Source organism: Mustela nivalis (genome assembly GCF_964662115.1).
Source record: "Mustela nivalis genome assembly, chromosome: 12".
Lineage (NCBI taxonomy): Eukaryota > Metazoa > Chordata > Mammalia > Carnivora > Mustelidae > Mustela > Mustela nivalis.
This window is the reverse complement of record NC_139031.1, coordinates 85262803-85282587: the sequence shown is the minus strand read 5'-3', so window position 1 is coordinate 85282587 and position 19785 is coordinate 85262803. Positions and strand designations below refer to the sequence as shown.

At 50.5% G+C, this 19785-nt stretch overlaps 1 protein-coding gene across 23 annotated transcripts in view; it reads left to right on the top strand.

The window, feature by feature from the left end:
* Positions 1-19785, top strand: part of ATXN7L1 (ataxin 7 like 1) — a 237868-nt gene that overhangs the window by 176255 nt on the left and 41828 nt on the right. For 21 of the 23 annotated variants that reach the window (XM_082691842.1, XM_082691845.1, XM_082691846.1 and 18 more), the window contains one exon: positions 5935-6157. In XM_082691842.1, the coding sequence (XP_082547968.1) occupies positions 5935-6157 (223 nt within the window). Of the gene's footprint in view, positions 1-3305; positions 3971-4916; positions 5054-5934; positions 6158-19785 lie in introns of those variants that run through there. The other 2 variants (XM_082691830.1, XM_082691831.1) reach the window with 2 other exon arrangements.

Sequence of the window (19785 nt, the reverse complement as noted above, 5' to 3'; positions counted from 1 at the left end):
CACTTGCCCTCCAAGCTGGGGGCCAAAAGAGAGTCCACGCTGCTGAGTGAGAAAGCCTGAGCCTGAGTGAGCCGACACAACCGTGAAGGCCACAGGTGACAGCGGTGCTCAAAGTCTCCTGGGAGGGGATGGGTCCCCTAAAAGCCATATTGGAAAATTCAAGACAGTTTCTTTCTAAAGCCGGTATAGGGAACCACACTGGGTGTTGATAGCTGGCTCAGCCATTCAATGAGGCGTCTGCGCTGAGGCTTTCAATGCAAGATATCGATGCTGTGAGTATGAAAATATCTCAGTGAATAAGCATGGGGTGGGGGAGGTCCGAATTTTTACTGAAATGGAATTGCTCAAGGACCAGGTGCCTCCAGCCAGTGGAGAGCAAGGGAGAGAAAGGACTATGGAGACACCAGGCTCCCCACACTTACCAGAGATTTCCAGAACACTGGGAGGCGATGTCTGCAAGCCTGCTACTCAGCTGGTCTCCAGCTGGGCGCCCTGGAGTCACACCTGGATGGTTAAGGCCTGTAGGTGAAGCAGGTGGTCAGCCTAGCTGCTGAGACCACGGTCTGGACTTCTTGTGGCAGAAATGCAAAACAAGTAAAAGGATTTGGTCTTCGGTCCTGGGGTCCCCAGCTCCTCCAGGCCGGGGCCTCAGGCTGTGGGCGTGGGACTGCTGACCAGGACCTAAAAGGCATCTCTTTCCTCTTCCTAAGGGAGCAGGAGTGCCGTGCAGGAATGCCCATACAGGTGGGTGGGGCGGGGTGGGGGTCCTTAGGGATCTTCCAGGCTGCCCCTGTCCACTGCACCGTCTTCCAGGATTGTCAGGTGGTAGAGCTCAGACCACGGGCTCTGATGTTTTCTAGCGTTGTAACCTCGGGCACGTCCTGTCTCTGAACTTCATGCCTTTCATCTGTGGCAGAGAGCTAGTAATAATACCTCTCTTGGGGAATTGAAAGAATTAAATGCTCCAAGGGAAATCAAGTTTCGTAGACTGCCTGATACAGGGGACTTTCTTAGTAAATTATTAGTAGTGTTGGCCAGAGGACAGAGGGGTGGGACCAGAGGTTGCTAAGCCAAGATCAGTCACAGACATTGTTCTTGAACTTACTTCCGTACGGGTGTTCTCACAGTGACTTTGTTTCCACTTTAGTAGTAAGTGCAATATTTATTTATTTATTTATTTATTTATTTTTATTATTCGTATTTAGCTTTAGCACAGTAGATGGGTTTGATCTTTCTGTCCAGAAAGAAACGCGTCGTAAGAGTGATGAACTGTCGCAGTCTTTTGCTTTGGAAACGATCCCTCAAAGAAATAATCCTAAAACACTTTTTAAATAAATTACTATTTTTTTTTAAGCCAAAAAAGAAAACCAAAAAGCCAGATAGTAAGCACATGGCTTAAAAAGTGGCTCAATAATATAGAGCAATGATTGACTGTTACCTAACCATTTTAAGTGACCGGTGACCGGTATATGAGAATCAGTAGGGTATAAATAGAATAACGGTAGTTGAAAAAGAATAATCCAAAACAGCAATTAATTGCCGTTTTGCTAACGCATCTATTTACATTAACAAAGAAAGAGGGTCGCCTGGTGGCTCAGTTGGTTAAGCCTCTGCCTTGGGCTCCTGTCATGATCTCAGGGTCCTGGGATGGAGCCCTGCATCGGGCTCTCTGCTCAGCTAGGAGCCTACTCTTCCCCCTCTCTCTCTGCCTGCCTCTCTGCCTGCTTATGATCTCTCTGTCAAATAAATAAAAAAAAATAAAAATAAAAAAAAAAGAAAGAAAGAAAAATTGGAGAAAAAGAATTTTTCTCTAAAATAATTGTAAAAGTCTGTAATGTATTTTAATAGTGAATAAAAAATTCAGTGTTCTATAAACTCTTCCTGGGCAGGGCAGGTGGAATAAGTATAATTATAAGGATCTACCTTAGGCTGACCCTTGAGCAAAACAGAAAAAAATAAGCCCAGGGTAGGTGAGGACTCGCATCAGAATGATTGTCATAAATCTGGAATGCTTTACCCAAGGACATTGCCCCCGCACAGAGTACCTTTTTACGAGAAACCGGGACCCCGTCTGCCTCTATCAGCAGCCCACCCCCCTCTCCACCAAAAGACAAAACCATGCGAGTTCTCCACGGGCGGGTCATCCCAGACTAGAGAAACACCGATTGAATAGGAATTGGATCTTTCTGAAAAATCTACTCACTCCGCGCTACCCAGGACATCAGTTCTCCCCCTTTTCAAAAGCTTCACCGACTGAAGTGTGCAGCTCACCTCCTAAGGGAGGCTCTGATCACTGTGACCTGGGCTCCCCACTTTAAATCTGTACACAGCCTTTCTCGCTCGTACCAGAGGCTGCCAAGCTTGTTCTCGAAGCTCAGGGGACAGAAGTACGGGTCTCTTTGTGGGGTACCTTGAAAGAGTGATACATTTACTCCTGTCTGAACAATAAGGAATAGTTCAATAGGAAACACTGCTTTAATCTGTTTATTACAATTCAAAATCACACATAAGGGTAAAGGGCTATCTTCAGGTTTTGATGAATAATTAATTCTCTCCTTTACAACTTGTTCTTCTAATTGGTCATTTGAGGAGAATTTATGGAACTAAAAACCAAGAAATAAGCGGATCTGTTGATTTCTTTCTTTTCTGTGAATTCAGGAGTGGAACGTGTTGGCTGGGTCACTAAACAGAGTTCCCTAAGAAGGTGATTTTAGAATCATTGGTGTGGCTCATTCATTTTATCCTTAATCACCCTTCCTTGTGATTTATCTTTGTTTACTATTATTATTATTTAAAAGCTATAATTCTAGTAGACTTAACATACAGTGTTATATTAGTTTCAGGTGCACAATATAGTGATTCAACCATTCTGTATGTTACCCCCTGCTTATCAGGACAAGTGTACTCTTTTTGGTTTTTTTAACAGGGCACGCGAGTTAGGTGGGGAGCAGAGTGGGAGGGAGAGAAAGAATTGTAGGCAGGCTCCACGCCCAGCACAGAGCCCAACACTGGGCTCGATCTCAGCGTCCTGAGCTGAAGTCAAGCGATGAACACTTCCCCGATTGAGGCCCCCGGGGTATACTCTTAATCTTAACCAAGTATACTCTTAATCTTAATCCCCATCACCTATTTCCCCCATCCCCCTGCCCATCTCCCCTCTGGCAACCACCAGTTTGTTTTCCCTAGTTAAGAGTCTGTTTTTTGGTTTTTTATTTTGTTTCGTTTCTTAAATTCCACATATGAGTGAGATCATATGGTATTTGTCTCTCTCCATTTACTTGTATTATTTTTAACTCTTAGTTTAGCAAAACAGAATTTCTCTTCGTTATCAAAGCCCACCTCTCCCCCAGAGCTGAGAACGATTTCTGCACATCCTCCCCCCGCCCCCCCCTCCCACCCCCACTGTGTCAGCTTGAGCAAGTGATCAGCAAGTGAGTCAATGAAAATGTCAAGCATGTCCAAACAGTGGTGGTAAACATCAGAGTTGTATTTTCATTCTGGAAACCTCCGGAAGGGCAGCAAGAACTATGGGTTTGAAGTGAGAAGACTTGGTTCTGGTCTCGGCGTGGCCCCCAACTGGCTTCGCCCTGCAGGCTGGTGACCGAGAGCCCCTGTAGCCTCATCCATCAGCACGGAGTTCGGACCGCTGACTTTCGATCCAGTTCTGATCTTCTGTGATTCTGAGTCCTGCACTTCCTAATTTCCTGGCTCCAAATCTTGCTCGCAGTACATCCCATTTCCTGTCTTCCTGAGAAGCCGCTCGGCCCCCTGCACACGGCACAGAGGCCCATTCCTCGCGTAGCCATTGGCCCTGACCTTGGCGAGTCAGCTCGCCGCTCTGGGTCTTCTTTGACCAGTCAGCCGTGAGGAGGGTGGAGACGCCTGGCTGCTTCCTGCCTGTCTCGCAGGGGCTGTAAAGGCCAGTCCAATTTCACAAAGGATGAATTCCTCCAAGGAAGACCCTGCCTGGGTAAAATATTTCAATACTTCAGCTGTAATTATTGCCATAATATTCGGGAATCATGAGGGATGAGGAGAAAAGCAGCAGGTGTTAGTATCCTTGTATTTATGGTAATGGAGAGGCAAGAGACCTTAGAAGCCAACTAGGGACCCTCTTCATTTACAGATAAAGACACGGAGACTGAGACTGCTCGAGTGGCAGACTCCAGGCCCAGGACTGCAGGGTGGCTGGAGTCGGAGCCTCGGTCCCTGGCTCGCAGCCTAGGGTTCTCCCACTACTTCAAAACAGATGCCCTGGGACCAGCTCTTGGTTTGTAAAAACTACAGCAGAATGGTTCTGAGACCGAAGCATGGATGAAGGGTCTGCTCTGACTCAATGAAGAAAAACTACCCAGGAAAGTTCCTGAGTATAGGCAACCTACAAGCACTGGTCAGGCAGAAGTACCCTCAACAATCAGATGGTGCGTGAAAATCCGCTTCTTCCCCAGGCCCCACTTCATCAGAGGACGAGAGTCCATCTGCATGAGACAGTCTGGCAGCCCATCAGTGTGAGGGAACCCAGAGAAACCCCCAAGAGCCCATTCCCAATCACCAAGTGAACTTGGCTTTCTCCTCCTAGGTCAGGTACCCGGAATGACTTAACTGCCAGAAATGTCTCACTCATGAGAAAAGCCTGATACCCAGCTTGGAGATGGAGGGACAACATGGACTGTCATTTTCAGCTCCCATCTTGTTCATTGTCACGTTCAACCCAGATTTCCAGATCTGTGATGTCTAGTTCTTCCCATCAGGACATCTTTTTTTGGGGGGGGGGGATTTTATTTTTTAAGTAATGTCAACCCCCAGGGTGGGGCTTGAACTTACAACCCCAAGATCAAGAGTCACGTACCCCACTGACTGAGCCGGGCAGGTGCCCCACATCGGGACGTCTGATGTAATTTTCTTTATTTATTCAGCACTTGAACGAACAGCCCCCGCCCCCCCACTGTATGGGGGCCCCAGAGAGCCAGAAGGAACTTAAGATTTCAGAGCCTTTGTCTTTTGGAGGTCCAGGATTCCTTCCTATAATTGTGTACGAAGTTTTCGTGCGTGTGTAAGTGCACGTTTTTCTTGAGAGGGGCTTCCCTAGCGTGGATCAGACCTGTTACCCTGCAACAGTTAAGGACTTTACGACGTGCACCTGTCGTCCTGGTCAGCATCCCCATCCTGCCCAGTGAGTCGAGACCACACGAGCTGACAATGGGAGAACACGTGAGGCATATCTGCCGAGAACGCTAGTATTTTCTGTAGAACCTCAGGAAGCTGTGCCCGTCTGCCTAGACCCAGCCCCATATCTGTGACTTCTCCCTCAAGCACAGATGTCCTTCTGTGGGTCCGAGGCCAGCAGCTGGGGCCTGGCCCTCAGTGAGCCCTGGAGAGGCCGCAGGGGCACGTGGACAGAAGCTGGGCCACTTCCTGGCATTCATTGACCCTTTCATTCAGCCCTCCTGGTCCTTCTGACCTTCATGCTCCTGCTGGAGGTTGGTGGGGAAGGGGGTCAGGTTCAAGAATTTCCTATTTGTTCTCTTGAGAGCCCTACTCTACCCGCTGCCGAGGGACCTTGTGGCCTCCGAAGAGCTGTCTGGAGATCACTTGGGCTGTATGGTTGCCCCACGGTGTTCTGGGAACACCTGGTTCCCTCTGCTAGTCCTTTGGGGCTGGTTTTGCAGAAATCAAGCCCGGTGGATGCCTCCTTGAGAAGCCGGGAATTCGTTGAACGTGCCATTTGATAGAAACATTCAAAACGTCGTCACTCCTTGGTGGGATAGGAGCAGATGTCCAGACAGAATCGTAGTCAGAGCTGGGGCTTTGGGGTCCCGACCCTGCAAGATAGACGCTTTTCTCTTTGCCTCTTGTGTATTTGAGTGTGCGTGAGCATGTGGGGCTCGCCTGCTACCCGTGATGTGCTGAGTTCTCTTCTTTCTTCCTCCGCAGAGAGAAGACACGGGTCAATGTGTAGGCCTTCTCCCTCTCCGGCATCTCCACCCTCCAATTCCAGGACATCGTTAGTACAGGTGAAAACTAAAGCCTGTCTCAGCGGCCAGAACTCTGCCAGCAGCACCTCAAAGCCATTCAAAACGCCCAAAGACAATCTCCTTACCTCCAGCAGCAAACAGCACACGGTCTTTTCTGCAAAAGGATCAAGGGACAAACCATGGTGAGTGTCGGGCGCTGGCAGCCGGCAGCGGTCTGTCCCCGCCGCTCGTCTGTCCTGGGTCACCGCAGGAAACGGTGTTTACCCTCTGGCTTTGTTCCTGGGCAGCATGTCCAGGAATTTGGGGAATGAGGAGGGAAGGGGCAGAAAACCAGAATGATGGGACTGGGGACGAGAAACCTAAATCCTGAGAGGGCACACGGGGCCTTAAGGCACCACGTGCCTGACAGGGGAAGCCTTTCTGTCCCTGAGAGCTGAGCCAAGCCGTGTCTAAGAACAGGGTGCCAGGGAAGTATTCCTCAGTGAGGCGGTCGTCTCAACTTTCCGCCCCAGTGAAGAGAAGCACTGATGAAAATAATCAAAAGCAGGGACAGTTTGCCCAGCAGGGAGTGAGGCCCTGTGAGGCAGGCCCTCCACCGAGCCTCCGCTCCCAGACAGCAGCCGACAGAGGCAGGTAATGGGGAGCTGACCACTGAAAGGAAAAGAGGAAATCCAAAGAGAACATCACCCCTTTGAGGGGTGGGAGAGGGCTGGTTGCAAGTGACTGTGGAGAATCAGAGGCTCTGGGTTCGTTTTGTTTTGTTTTTATCTCAGTCTTTACCCAAAAGTCAGGGAAAGGTCACCTGTGGAATGGACAGATAGGAAACGAGACATGGAAAGGAGGACAGGAGGCAGGAGGCAAACGTCTTCAAATTCGGACAGCCCCAACGTGAAACACTTAAGGGACTGGCTTCTGACCGAGCCTCTAGCCTTCTCGTTCAGGCATCGTGGAGGCAGACGAGGGATAAGTGTGGAGCCTGCCTCATTTGTGTATTTAAAGAGAAAAAGTGTTCTGTTAATTAATGATAGTTAATTACACTTAAGTTCATACCTAGTAAAGCTGTGGACTAAAATCATCCATCAATTAGTTTGTCACTGCTCACTGGAAATTATGATGACTTTGTAAAGAGCTAATTATGCCAGATCAATTAGAGAGCCTCTTGTGATAGAGTGGAAAGGTTTAGACACAGCTGTCAAGGAGGGGAGTTACCTGTCATCCAGGTGGGCCTCGTGGGCAGGCTTTGTTCTCTCGGCTTGTTAGGATCCCAGGGCCATCCTGTAGGAGGATGGAGCAGGTTAGGGAAGGCCCAGCCTGAGAGTGACGGTGGGTGGCCTCTGGCCCCGCTTGCTCAGAGGGAGAGGCTCCCTTGTATCTGTGACCTCATTAGCCTCGATATAAGCACATGCATGCTCTGGCCATCACTGTCCCTGTACAGATCTCAGCTGGGTGACCCTGGGCAAGTTGTTCCATCCAGTGTGCCTCAGTTTTCTTCATCTGTAAAATGGGGCTACTGAGAGCTCTACCCCGTGGAATTGCTGTGAGGCTCTAGTGAGCTAATTTTTATAAAGGCAGCAAGTGCAATGTCTGGAGAGGAGCACACATTTGACATACTGGGAAGATAATGTTACCATCCTCATTGTCAGCTGCACCAAAGGTCAGAGCTCCTCTAAATGGTGACAAAGGTTGGGAAGTCAAATCTCTCTGCAAAACTAGAGAAATGAAGTTGAAAATGGAAAAGGATAAAGTCCTTTCTTCAGAGTCCAGAGTACTGAGAAACCACCGGAGAGAGCTGGACCAAGGGCCCGGGAGGAAGGAGCCAGAAGGAAAATCGGGGGTCACGGAAGATCATAAGATGAACACAATGGACCACAGATGATAGACGTCCCAGCGGCATGAGACATGCTCTAAGACGTCCAAGATGTCTCCTCAGGGAGACTGCTGGGTTAGATCAGGCCCCATACTCCATTCAGACCAATGCCACATGCCCTCGTGAAGACCGCTGTGGGCCAGGCCCATCAGCCCAAGCAGGGTAATTCTGGAAGTCTCTGAGAACATTGGCTAGGGCCCACAGAAGAGCAGCCAGAAGGATTGCAAGGAGGGAAATCCTTCTTAGGGAAAAAGCAGCTCCAGACACTAGAGCACTCGTCTTGTGTGAAGAGCGGAAACCTGGCTGGTGATTGCCCACTTTCAAGGAGGCAAACCTGAAGACCGACAAGGGGTGGGCAATGCAGGAGGCTTTCTCCCTGGCCTCTAGCCGAGCTATCGGCCCCCAACCCTCCATTGCCAGGAGTGTGTCAGGAAGGCTGGAAAGACTTTTCTTGGAGACTCGGAGGACTCTGCCTTGGTTCTGGCAGGCTTCCCTGGAGAGCAGTGTGAAAGAGCCAGCAGGGAGCTGGGGGCAAGAGAAGCCAGTTCAAGTCCGGGCTCAGCCAGGAATGTTCTGTGTGACCTTGTACAAGTCACTTCACTTCTCTGAGTCTCCTTTTCAAGCCTGAGTAGTTTGTGAGTCTAAGTCACAGTCATCTCAAAAATTTTCAAAGCTTCCTCATTGCCTTCTCGACTAAGGGTTAGACCCTATACAAACTGGCCCCAAGCTTCCCCACTGTGTCTTTCTTTGGTACCTATCTAGAATATCCATCCATCTGTCGTTACTCAATTTAACATTTAATAAGCACCTACTATAATACTGTGTGCCAATTCTGTAACGAGGCCTATATATTAAGTATATATGGGGGGCCCCTGATGTCCCCTATGGCATCTTTGTGCAAATAGAAAAAAGCTTGGATACAGCCCTGTCCCAGAGTGCATTGTTGGCTAACTGTCTTCATCCCCTACTCACTTCCTCAAGCAGAAATCCTGGTGCAGTGCATAACCTGTACAACTGCACACTGTAGCCTTAGGGATGCAAAATTAAATAAGACAAAGACTCTCAGACTGCCTCAGTGGCTCAGTCATTAAGTATCTGCCTTCGGCTTAGGTCATGATCTCAGGGTCCTGGGATTGAGCCCTGTGTCAGGCTCCAAGCTTAGTGGGGAGTCTGCTTCTCCCTCTTCCTCTGCCACTTCCCCCACCCCAGCTTATGTGCTCTTGTGCATGCTCCCTCTCTCTCAAATAAATAAAATCTTAAAAAAAAAAAAAAAAAAAGACACAGACTCTCTTAGGGAGTCTGTAATAAAAAGAGACAGATGCTAACACAGAGTACAACGTGTTAAGAACTAAGATACTGGTAGAACAAAAGATGGGCACCTACCCCATCTGAGGACTCAGGAAGGGTTTTTCAGAAGGAGTCACCCTAGAGCTGAATTTGAAGGATAAATAGGAATCCTCTAGAAAAAGAAAACTAGATTCAATTGGTGAATGTTTTATCTATTTTACCAACATGTTTTGGGTTTTTTTAAACTTTTTTTTTTTTTAAGAAAGTGGGAAGAGGGCCCCAGGCAAAGGGAATGGACTGCACAGGGTTATCTGCACGTGGGGAGAGGGGGGAGGTGAACCTGGGTAGGTGGGCAGGGCCATATTATGAAGTTCCGCTCTGTGTGCTAAGTTCAGGGATTTGGACTTCCGGAAGGCTGCCCGGAGCTGCTAAAGGATCAGCTTCTAGGGGCCTGGGCGGCTCCAGTGGTTAAGCCTTCGACTCCTGATCTTGGCTCAGGTCACGATCTCAGGGTGGTGAGGTTGAGCCTGCATGGGGCTCTGTGTTGAGCGCAGAGCCTGTTTGGGATTCGCCCTCCCTCTGCCCCTCTCGCGCCCCCCACTACAGCAGCTTTCCGAGGTGGTGGAGCCCCCTGCCGGCCGTGTGAAGGATGGCTTGAGGCGCCACTCGGAAAGTGAGGGAGCTTTGAATATCCCGGGTGAGGTGCGGGGACATTCTGCACGCAGGCAGCGGTCGCCGGCGTGTGCAGAAGGGGCCAGGTAGGAGAAACAGCGGGCAAAAAACCGCCACAGGACCTCAGCGCTCATTGCACGCAGGGCTTGGAGTACGTGAGAAGAGCAGGATGCCGCTGTCCTCCCGGGCCGGTATAGCGGGCTGACTGGTCCTGCTGCTGTCTCTTGAGGATACGAAGGGCCAGGGTTTAGGAGGGAAGGAAAGGCGGGATTAAACTGGGAAGTCCATGGGTGTGAAGTCCAGACACCTCGGAGATGTGCAGGTTCCTGTCCAGACCACCGCGATAAAGTAAATAGCGCAGTAAAGCAAGTCCTATGAATTTTGGGTTTCCTGATGTATATAAAAGTTATGTATATACTACACTGTAATCTGTTAAGTGTGCAACAGCATTATCTTTAAGAAATAGTGTATTCACCTTACGTATGTATGTATGTATGTATTTTAAAAGATTTTATTTATTTGACAGAGAAAAATACAGCAAGAGAGAGAACACAAGCAGGGGAGTGGGAGAGGGGGAAGCAGGCTTCAGGTCAAGCAGAGAGCCCGATGTGGGGCTCGATTCCAGAACCCTGAGATCATGACCTGAGCCAAAGGCAGATGCTTAACTGACTGAGCCACCCAGGCGCCCCACACCTAATTTAAAAATACTTAATTGTGTGGTACCAGGGTGGTTCAGTCGGTTAACCATCTGTCTTGGTCTTAGGCCATGATCCCAGGGTCCTGGGATCAAGCCCTGCATCCAGCTCCCTGCTAAGTTGGGGACTGCTTCTCCCTCCCCTCCCTGCTCCCTATCTCTGTCTCTCTCTCTCAAATAAATAAATACATAAATACATAAAACTACTTCATTGCTATGAAAAGTGCTAACCGTCATCTGACCTTTCGGGGCGTCGTAATGTTTTTGCTGGTAGAAGGTCTTGCTCGTGTGGATGGCTGCTGACTGATGGGGGTGGCGGTTGCTGGAGCCTGGAGTGGCTGTGACAAGTTTTTTAAGTAAGACAACAATGACATTTGCCACATTGGTTGACTTTTCCTTTCAAGAGGGATTTCTCTGTAGCGTACATGTGCTGCTCAAGAGCATTTTACCCCCAGCCGCCAGAACTCCTTTCAAGCCCGGAGACCATCCTCTCAAACACTGCTTTATCCACTAGGTTTCTGCTGTATTCTCAATCCTTTGCTGTCGTTTCCACGGTCTTCACAGCATCCTCTCCAGGAGTATATTCCATCTCGGGAAACCACTTCCCTGTCTCCTCCATCAGGAGCGACCCCTCCTCTGTTCAAGTTCCAGCATGAGATCGTAAGATTCAGCCACGTCTTCAGACTGCACTTCTCACCCTATTCTCTGGCTGTTTCCACCCTCCTGTAGCTACTTTTCCCACCGGAGCCTCGAACCCCGCTTCATGGCATCTAGAATGGTGAATCCTTCCCAGAAGATTTTTAGTTCATTTGGCCCAGACCGTCAGAGGAATCACAATCGGAGGCAGTTATAGCCTTAAGTGAAAGGTATTTCTTCAGTAGTAAGACTTGAAACCCAGGGTGCTTTCCTGGTCCATGGGCCGCAGAACCAGACGCCGTGTTCGCAGGCATGAGAACAACACAAATCGCGGCGTCCTTCTCCATCAGAACTCGAGTGACCAAGTTCATTGTCAATGAGCAGTCGTATTTTATTTTTTTTAACTTTATATTTTTTTATTAAAGATTTTGTTTATTTATTTGACAGATCACAAGTAGGCAGAGAAAGAGAGAGAAGAGGAAGCAGGCTCCTTGCTGAGCAGAGAGTCCCATGCAGGGCTTGATCCCAGGACCCTGGGATCATGACCCAAGCCCAGGGCAGAGGCTTAACCCCCTGAGCCACCCAGGCGCCCCAGCAGTCGTATTTTAAAAGGAATCTTTTTTTTTTTTTTTTTAATTTTCTGAGCGGTAGGTCTCCACAATGGGCTGAAAAGCTTCAGTAAACCATGTTGTAGACAGATGTGGTGTCAGGTGGGCTTCGGTGTTTCATTTAGAGAGCTATAGGCAGAGTCGATCTAGTGTCATTCTTAAGGGCCCCAGGATTTTTGGACTCGTAAATGAGCATTAGGTAGAACCTGAAGTCCCCAGCTGCCTATCGGGAGAGCCGGCCTGTCCTTTGAAGCTTTAAAGGTAGGCATTGACCTGTCTGTAGCCATGAAAGTCCCAGAAGATGGCATCTTCTCCCAGTAGGAGGCTGTTTCCCCTACACTGAAAACCTCTCGTTCAGTGCAGCCGCCTTCATTCATGATCTGAGCTAGATCTTCTAGAATAACTTGTTGTAGCTTCTCCATGCTCTCTTACATTCTAGAGACGCCTTCTTTCCTTAAACCTCGTGAACCAACCTCTGCTCGATTCAGACTTGTCTTCTCTTACTTCGTCTTCTCTCTCAGCCTTCAGGGAAGGCAGTGTTAGGGCCTTGCTCTGGATTAGGCTCTGGCTTAAGGGAGAGTTGTGGCTGGTTTGATCTTCTGTCCATATCACTGTCCATATCCATGACCCCTAAAATGTTCTCTATTTATCAGCACTAAGGCTGTTTGGCTTTCTTATCATTCATGTGTTCTCTGGAGGAGCACTTTTAATTTCCTTCAGTAATTTTTCCTTTGCATTCACAGCTTGGCTATCCGGTGCAAGCTTTTGGCCTGTCTCAGCTTTCAACATGCCTTCCTTGCTACACTAAAGAATTTCTAGCTTTCAGTTTAAAGTGGGAGACAAGTGCCTCTTTTTTCCCCTTGAACACTTACAGGCTGTTGTGGGGTTAGTCACTGGGCTGATCTCAAGACTGTTGTGTCTCAGGGAATCGGGGAGGCCCGAGGAGAGGGAGAGAGCCTGAGAACGGTTGAGAACGGCTGGTCAGGGGAGCCATCCAAATACGCTTGTTGCTCAGCTGCGTCTGTGGTCTTACACGATGTGGTCTTATATGGATGCGGTTCGTGGCGCCCTGAAGCAATGATTACAACAGTCACATCAAAGATCGCCCATAACAACCATCACAATATGAAAAGTTTGAACTACTGCAAGAATTACCAAAACGTGACACAGAGACACAAAGTAAGCAGGTGGCTATTGGGAAAATGGCGCCGAAAGACTTGTTCGACGCAGCGTGTGCGAATTGCGACCAAGCGAAATGCACTAAAACATCCACATAGAGATGTTCAGTTGGTGGCGTTGGATGTGGGGACCCAGAGGTCAGGAGAGCGGCGTGGGCTGGGAATGGAGCTGTGAGAGTCATCAGTGTAGACACAGGCATGGAGGCTGGAGGTACAGATGGGTCCTCCAGGGAAGCTTGTGTGTCTTGAGAGGAGCAGGGGTCAAGGGCCGAGGACGGTGAGGGGGTGGGGGGTGTGCGAGGGAAGAGGGTCTGAGGAGAAAAGGACTGCTGAGCTGAGATTCTTCCTACAGCATCCTGGCCCTTCTGGTCCAGATCCTCAGCGCCCGCACAGCCTGTCTGCCCGGCCACCTTCTCCGTGAACCCTGTGCCTCACCCGCTTCCTCCCTGCAGGCCCCCGATACGCTGACATCTTTTAATTCCCACAGCACTTCGTGTCTAGCTCTCCTGCAACTCTGTCCAGGGTCTGCTCCAGGTTAGACCTCCTGCCACTCTGCTCCGTAGTAAGTGCCAGGCCTCACACTCGGCCAACTTAGTCCCCTTGTCAGTAAATATTTGTTGAATTGAATGAAATTGATCTGACCATTGAAAGGGTTTGTAAGATTTCTGTTCTTGAAGACAGTTAACCTTTTACCTACAACTGTTTGGACTGGTATTCTCCAGTGGAAATATAATGTGTGACACACGTGGAGTGGTAAACTTTCTAGTAGCCACGGTGGAGAAAGTGAAAAGATGACAAATTTTTTTTTTTTAAGATTTTATTTATTTGAGACAGGAGGAAATTATTTATTTGAGACAGGAGGAAACAGGCTCCCTGCTGAGCAGAGAGCTCGCTGTGGGGCTCCATCCCAGGACCCTGAGATCATGACCTGAGCCGAAGGCAGAGGTGTAACCCACTAAGCCACCCAGGCACCCCAAAAGATCACAATTTTTTTTTTAAGATTTTATTTATTTATTTGACAGAGAGAGATTACAAGTAGGCAGAGAGAGAGAGGAGGAAGCAGGCTCCCTGCTGAGCAGAGAGCCCGATGCGGGACTCGATCCCAGGACCCTGAGATCATGACCTGAGCCGAAGGCAGCGGCTTAACCCACTGAGCCACCCAGGCGCCCAAGATCACAATTTTTAACAGTGTATTTTATTTATCCTAATGTATCCACAGTCTTCTAATTTTAACATATCAGTGGGATCATTTTCATTCTTTTTTGTTTTCTCTACCAAGTCTTTGAGATCCTGTATTTTATACTTAACATACACGTCAATTTGGACAGTGCGTTTTCATCATAAATACTTAACCCTATATTCAGATTTTGTAAACAACTAGAGATTATAAAATATGAATTTGCATACCCAGGTTGTTCCAAACACACTGAAGCATTTTCTAATAACTGAATCAAGTTCCTCAGATTGAATAAAATTTTTAAAATTCAGTTCCTCAGCCCTTTTTAAAGTGCTCTATAATGGGATGCCTGGGTGGCTCAGTGGGTTACACATCTGCCTTCAGCTCAGGTCATGATCCCAGGATCCTGGGATCGATCTCCGCATCGGGCTCCTTGCTCAGCGGGGAGCTTGCTTCCCCCCTGTCTCTGCCGTTCCCCCTGCTTGTGCTCTCTTTCTCTCTCTCTCTCTCTAACAAATAAAATCTTTTTTTTTTTTTTTTTAAGTGCTCACTAGCCACAAACAGCTAGTGGTTGCTGCATCGCACAGATCTGGGCACCTAGGCCAGGCGACCCTGGGTGGGGTCCTCTGGTTCCTTGATTCACAGGTGCGTGACCGTGGCTCCTGGCGTCTCTGTGACATCACGCTCCCTGCAGGAGCTGACAGATTTCAGGGTGGAAGGCACGTTTGCCCGGCCTGGTTTAGCCAGCTGCCGCTAGGTGTGAGGTGGGAATGGGCCTGACGGACGCAGGCAGGCCGTGCCAAGGATCCCTTGCCCCGAAGCAGTTCTGCCGCAGCCCCTAAAGGTCAGGAAAGCATAAGGCTTGCGTGCAGGTGATGGAGCATGGCCTTTAGATTAGACTTAACAGGAGTTGAGGGACGCCCTTTTCCAAGTAGCTCAAATCCCCATGTACGGCAATAAAAAACACCACTCCTGAGTTCAGGCTATCCTCCCGGCATCTCACTCAAGGTTAAAGGGCCTGCGGGTGTGTTGTTTTCTCCCTTTTGTGCTGGGAGATTAAAAAATAACTCTGCATTAGAAGAAAGGGAGAAAGGGGGCGTCCCTACGCCACCACTCACAGCCACCAGAGCCCCCGTTCAACACCACCCAGAGCCCCCCTCCACCAGTGCCCTGCCCTCAGGGGGCCAGCGGTGGGGGAATACTGTGTCACCTCACCCTCTCGATGTCCACCGAGCCCAGAAAGGCCGAGGGATGGTGGCAAGATGATTCTGTCCCTAGGTGGAAGTCGAGAGGGAATTGTGGCTGTTCAGCTCTTTTTTTTTTTTTTAATATTTTATTTATTTATTTGACAGAGAGAGATCACAAGCAGGCAGAGAGGCAGGCAGAGAGAGAGAGAGGAGGAAGCAGGCTCCCTGCTGAGCAGAGAGTCTGATGAGGGACTTGATCCCAGGATCCTGAGATCATGACCCGAGCCGAAGGCAGCAGCCCAACCCACTGAGCCACCCAGGCGCCCCTGGCTGTTCGGCTCTTTTGAGCTAAAATGGACATTGCAACCTTTACTTCTGAGCCTCCTGCTCAGCCAGGGGGCTCGCCCCGCCTAGTGGACCGGGTCGGCCCGTCTGACTTTCCCTTCTGCTGTCCCGCTGGCCACCCGGGGCCAGGAAGGGAGCCGCGGGGTCACTTACACCCGCAAACCCGTTAGTGTGGGCGGGAGCGGGTGAGGCTTCCCTCCTCGCATAGCTTGTTGCCTTCTTTTGGGCCCGATCCACCCATATGTGTGTGATGAATGCTGAATATGCCCAGCTATTAAAAATGCAGATGAGCTTGCCGCCCCAGAAAGAGGATGAGCCAGAGCAAGAGAACAGTCAGACAGACATGCCTGACAGTGAGGTGGGGGTGACGGGGTCACTGCCCTCCCTTAGGCAGGGCTACTCTGGACACCTAGAATGGGAGGCGTGTCCTCCTGGAGTGGTGGGGGTTCGGGGGTTTGGGGAGTACACATGCTCTTGAAGCCCTTCCCAGTGTCGTATGGAGACCGGGGGGGGGGGGGTGGATAGCCCCACCTCGTGGGAGAAATGAGGCTGTCTTATCTGGTCTTGCCTGGTGTTGGCATGAAGTGGGGGCAGGACCACGGCTTGTTACTAGTGGCTCCCGGAGGGCAAAGGGACTCATCTCGGGGCTCCCAATCAGGCTGGGAAACCCCAGACATCCAAATGAATGAATGATGCCTGAATGAATGAAGTAGTCCGTGACACAGAGCAGCTCCTTCTACCTCACAGAGATTTTTCTGATGCGAAAGGAAATGACGGGTATAAATAGCCTAACTTTCAAGTTCTTTTTTTTTTTTTTAATTTTTAAAAAAGTTTTTTTTAAGATTTTTATTTATTTATTTATTTGACAGGCAGAGATCACAAGCAGGCAGAGAGGCAGGCAGAGAGAGAGGAAGGGAAACAGGCTCCCTGCTGAACAGAGAGCCCGATGCGGGGCTCGATCCCAGGACCCTGGGATCATGACCCGAGCCGAAGGCAGAGGCTTTAACCCACTGAGCCACCCAGGCGCCCCTACCTTTCAGGTTCTTGATGAGAAATCCAAGTGCCAGTTTCCATCATGGAATTGTTGTCCCTGTCCCAATTACAAGAGCTAGGAAGGGAGAACTGTGGTTCTGGGATGATAAAAAGGAGAAACCCTTTGCACTCTGGCAAGAAAGGGAAGGTTCAGAGCTTCCCATACCACTGGCTGGTCTGTCTGCCTGTGTCCCGGTGTGCACTTGACCGAGTCAGGAGGGAGCTGAGACGTCGTCGGTACGGCCTTGCACAGAAGTCCCTCCCTAGATCCCACGTCCACATCCAGCCCCTCACACAAGAGATTGGGCGGGGGGGGGGGCATTCAAAGGCCAGTTTTTACCACCAGTGGTGCGGGTTTGGGTGGCGAGGAAGGAGGAGTGCAACAGAGGGCCAGAGAGGAGAAAAGCAGGGTGGAGAAAAGTAAGACGGTGGAGGTTACCGGAAGGGGCCCCAGAGGGAAGGAGTGAGTGGAAAGGATAGCTGGTGAGAGATTGGGAGGGACAGGCCAGAATATGCAAGCATGGGGGACGGGGGGAGGATGGTGTCCTTTCCAGGACAGGCAGGCACAGGAACCGAAACATCTCAAAGGCTGCATGAATTTCCAGATGATTGAGATAAGGACAATGGACAGCTCCTTGTGTATTAGATTCCGCTGACCTTGCCAAGTCACAGAAGGGCTCAGAAAAAGGGACCAGAGTCCAGGGGAGGAAACCAGAGATTTGGAAAGCTGGGGAAGGGGAGAACAGTGTGACAGAGCCACAAGGATTCGTGGCCACCGCGTCCTCTGTGTTTGTGCCGTACCTTGTAGCCCCACCCCTTTGAGCCTCTCGCCCGCTCAGTGATGAGAGGAGGAAGCAGGTGCACCCTGATGAAGAGAATAGCCAGAGCGGGAACCCCACCCCTGGACCTCTCACTGCCAGTGCCAAGATCAAGGGCGCCGTCCTTAGAGCTGCCCGAAGTCAAGCCCCATGGCTGCCCTTCTCTTTGCTGAATGAAGGCCCTGGGACAACCTTTTTAAGCCCCAGGCCCCGGGACAACCTTTTTAAGCCCCAGGCCCCTTACCTATATCCAGCCGGCCTGAGGGTGACACACATATTCCGTGTTAAAGCATAGCCTCCGGGCCGGCATGTGGCAGTGTCAAGGGACAGTGAGAGGAGTAAGAGGCCAGGGGGAGGGTCAACAAGCCCTCAACCTTTGTCGTCGCTCTGGCATCAGGGAGAGAGAGCTGTGGGCCGGTCCTTACCTAAAGCATTTATTTGTTCTGGTGGAGCTCTGGTTTGGTTTTTATCCTGACTTCACCTTTACTGAGAACAGTCATTCATTCATCAACCATGATGCCCTTCTGAAGCACCCAATAATGCATCTATCTGTCCCTGGGATCACTCCAGAGCAATGTATACACTCGGTCAAGGTCCTTGTCCTCAGGCAGCAGCTCATTTTCTGGTCAGGCCACAAACACAGAACTGAGACCTTGACATTTGACATGATGAATGTGGCCCAAACACCTCGGAAGGACCAGCCAGTGCTGTGAGAGAAGAGAACACTCCACCCGGATCCCGGCAGATGGAGGAGTGTCCCCCGGAGAAGGGAGGAGGGCACACCTGAGAAAGGCACCACCCAGCCCACGTAAAGGCCCAGAGCCAGGCCATGCTCGCAGCATGTTCAGGGAGCAGTGAGAGCCCCACAAGGTTATGCAGAGGGTTCCCCAGGGCAGGAGCTGTGGTGGACTGGACTGGGTCGTGGGGAGCCTGCTACACCTGGAACAGCAGGGTCAGACGTGGCTACCAGTATGCCTGGTAGCCAAGTGGCGGCAGGGGAGAGCCAGGGGGCAGGGTGGCAATGCTGGTGGTGGGGTTTTCCTCCAGGCTCTGCGGAAAGAGGAGGACAGACAAGGCAGGGGCAGGTAGACCCCGCAAGTGACTGAATGTCGTGCAAGACCCAAGGTCTCTAACTGGTTGGTGATGTTGTTCACATGCGGGTTTTTTAAAAAGACAAAGCCTATTAAATTTGGGACGAAGAATTTCCCGCGTGTGCTGTAGGTCCTGTGAAGACTGTAACGTCAAGGGTTTTGTTTCCGTAGTGTAGTGGTTATCACGTTCGCCTCACGTCAAGGGTTTTAACAAAGTGTGCTCTGGTGTTCTGGGTGGAGATGGTTGGGGTGCAGGGCTAGGGGGTGGAGAAGGAAAAAGCAGGGCGAGTGACAACCTCTTGTGAGGTAAGATGCCCCCTGGGACTCCTGGTCTCTGAAGAGACCTGGTCTCTGGGGAGCAGAGGCTGGGACCCCCACAGGTGGCCAAGGATGCTACGCCATTTCCTTGTCCCCTCTTCCTCTCAGGACAAGCTCCCTGAAAGCAGAGACTGAGACCTGAGGTCAGGGCTTGGCACCCGACCTCCATTGGCAGGGGGACAGAGACTGTTCTGTGAGGACTCCTCTCCCCTCCCCCAGCCAGCCCAGCCGGTGATGACTCCTGGGCTTTAAAGAGACTCAATGTCTGGGCTGCTCTGGCTCTGGGAGGCGAGGAGCCACTCCAGGAGCGGGAGCCTCTGACCTCTGGTGGCTGCAGAGGGGAGTGCACCTGCTTGCCGCTCCGGAGCCGAGCCTGTCCCCGGGCTGTCCGGGTATCTGGAGCTCTGTTCCACTCAGCACCCGTCGCTCCCTCCAGAATCCACTTGTTTCCTGGCGTCTGACATCTCACATTCTCCCCTCCAAGGCTCTGACACCCTTTATGCATTGATGTGAATTTCACTGAGTGTTCATTTTAGGGGCCATTGGTTTGGCCCAGGGTTTGTGCCAAACCCCTCCTGCCAGCGCTGCCCAAGGCCGTGCCACTGCTGGCAAGCTGTGCACCCCAGAGATAGCCTGTCCAGCATGTGTACCCTACTGTGCCAGGACTGTTTCTTCCTTCTCTATTTTCCTCTCCTCTGGCTTGTCGATTTTTCCTACAGTTTTAGGGCATCATGACTCCCCGGAGTGTCATTTAGTGCCTGTTGATCTCCCAGCAGGTTTGGAGACCACCTCCCGAGCTCCCTGCCCTGGGAAGCCCTGATTAACAAAAATGCTGGAGAGACTAGCAGAGGCTGGTCCTGGGGCCTCCCATTTCCAGGAAATCTGGAGCAGCTTAGAAAG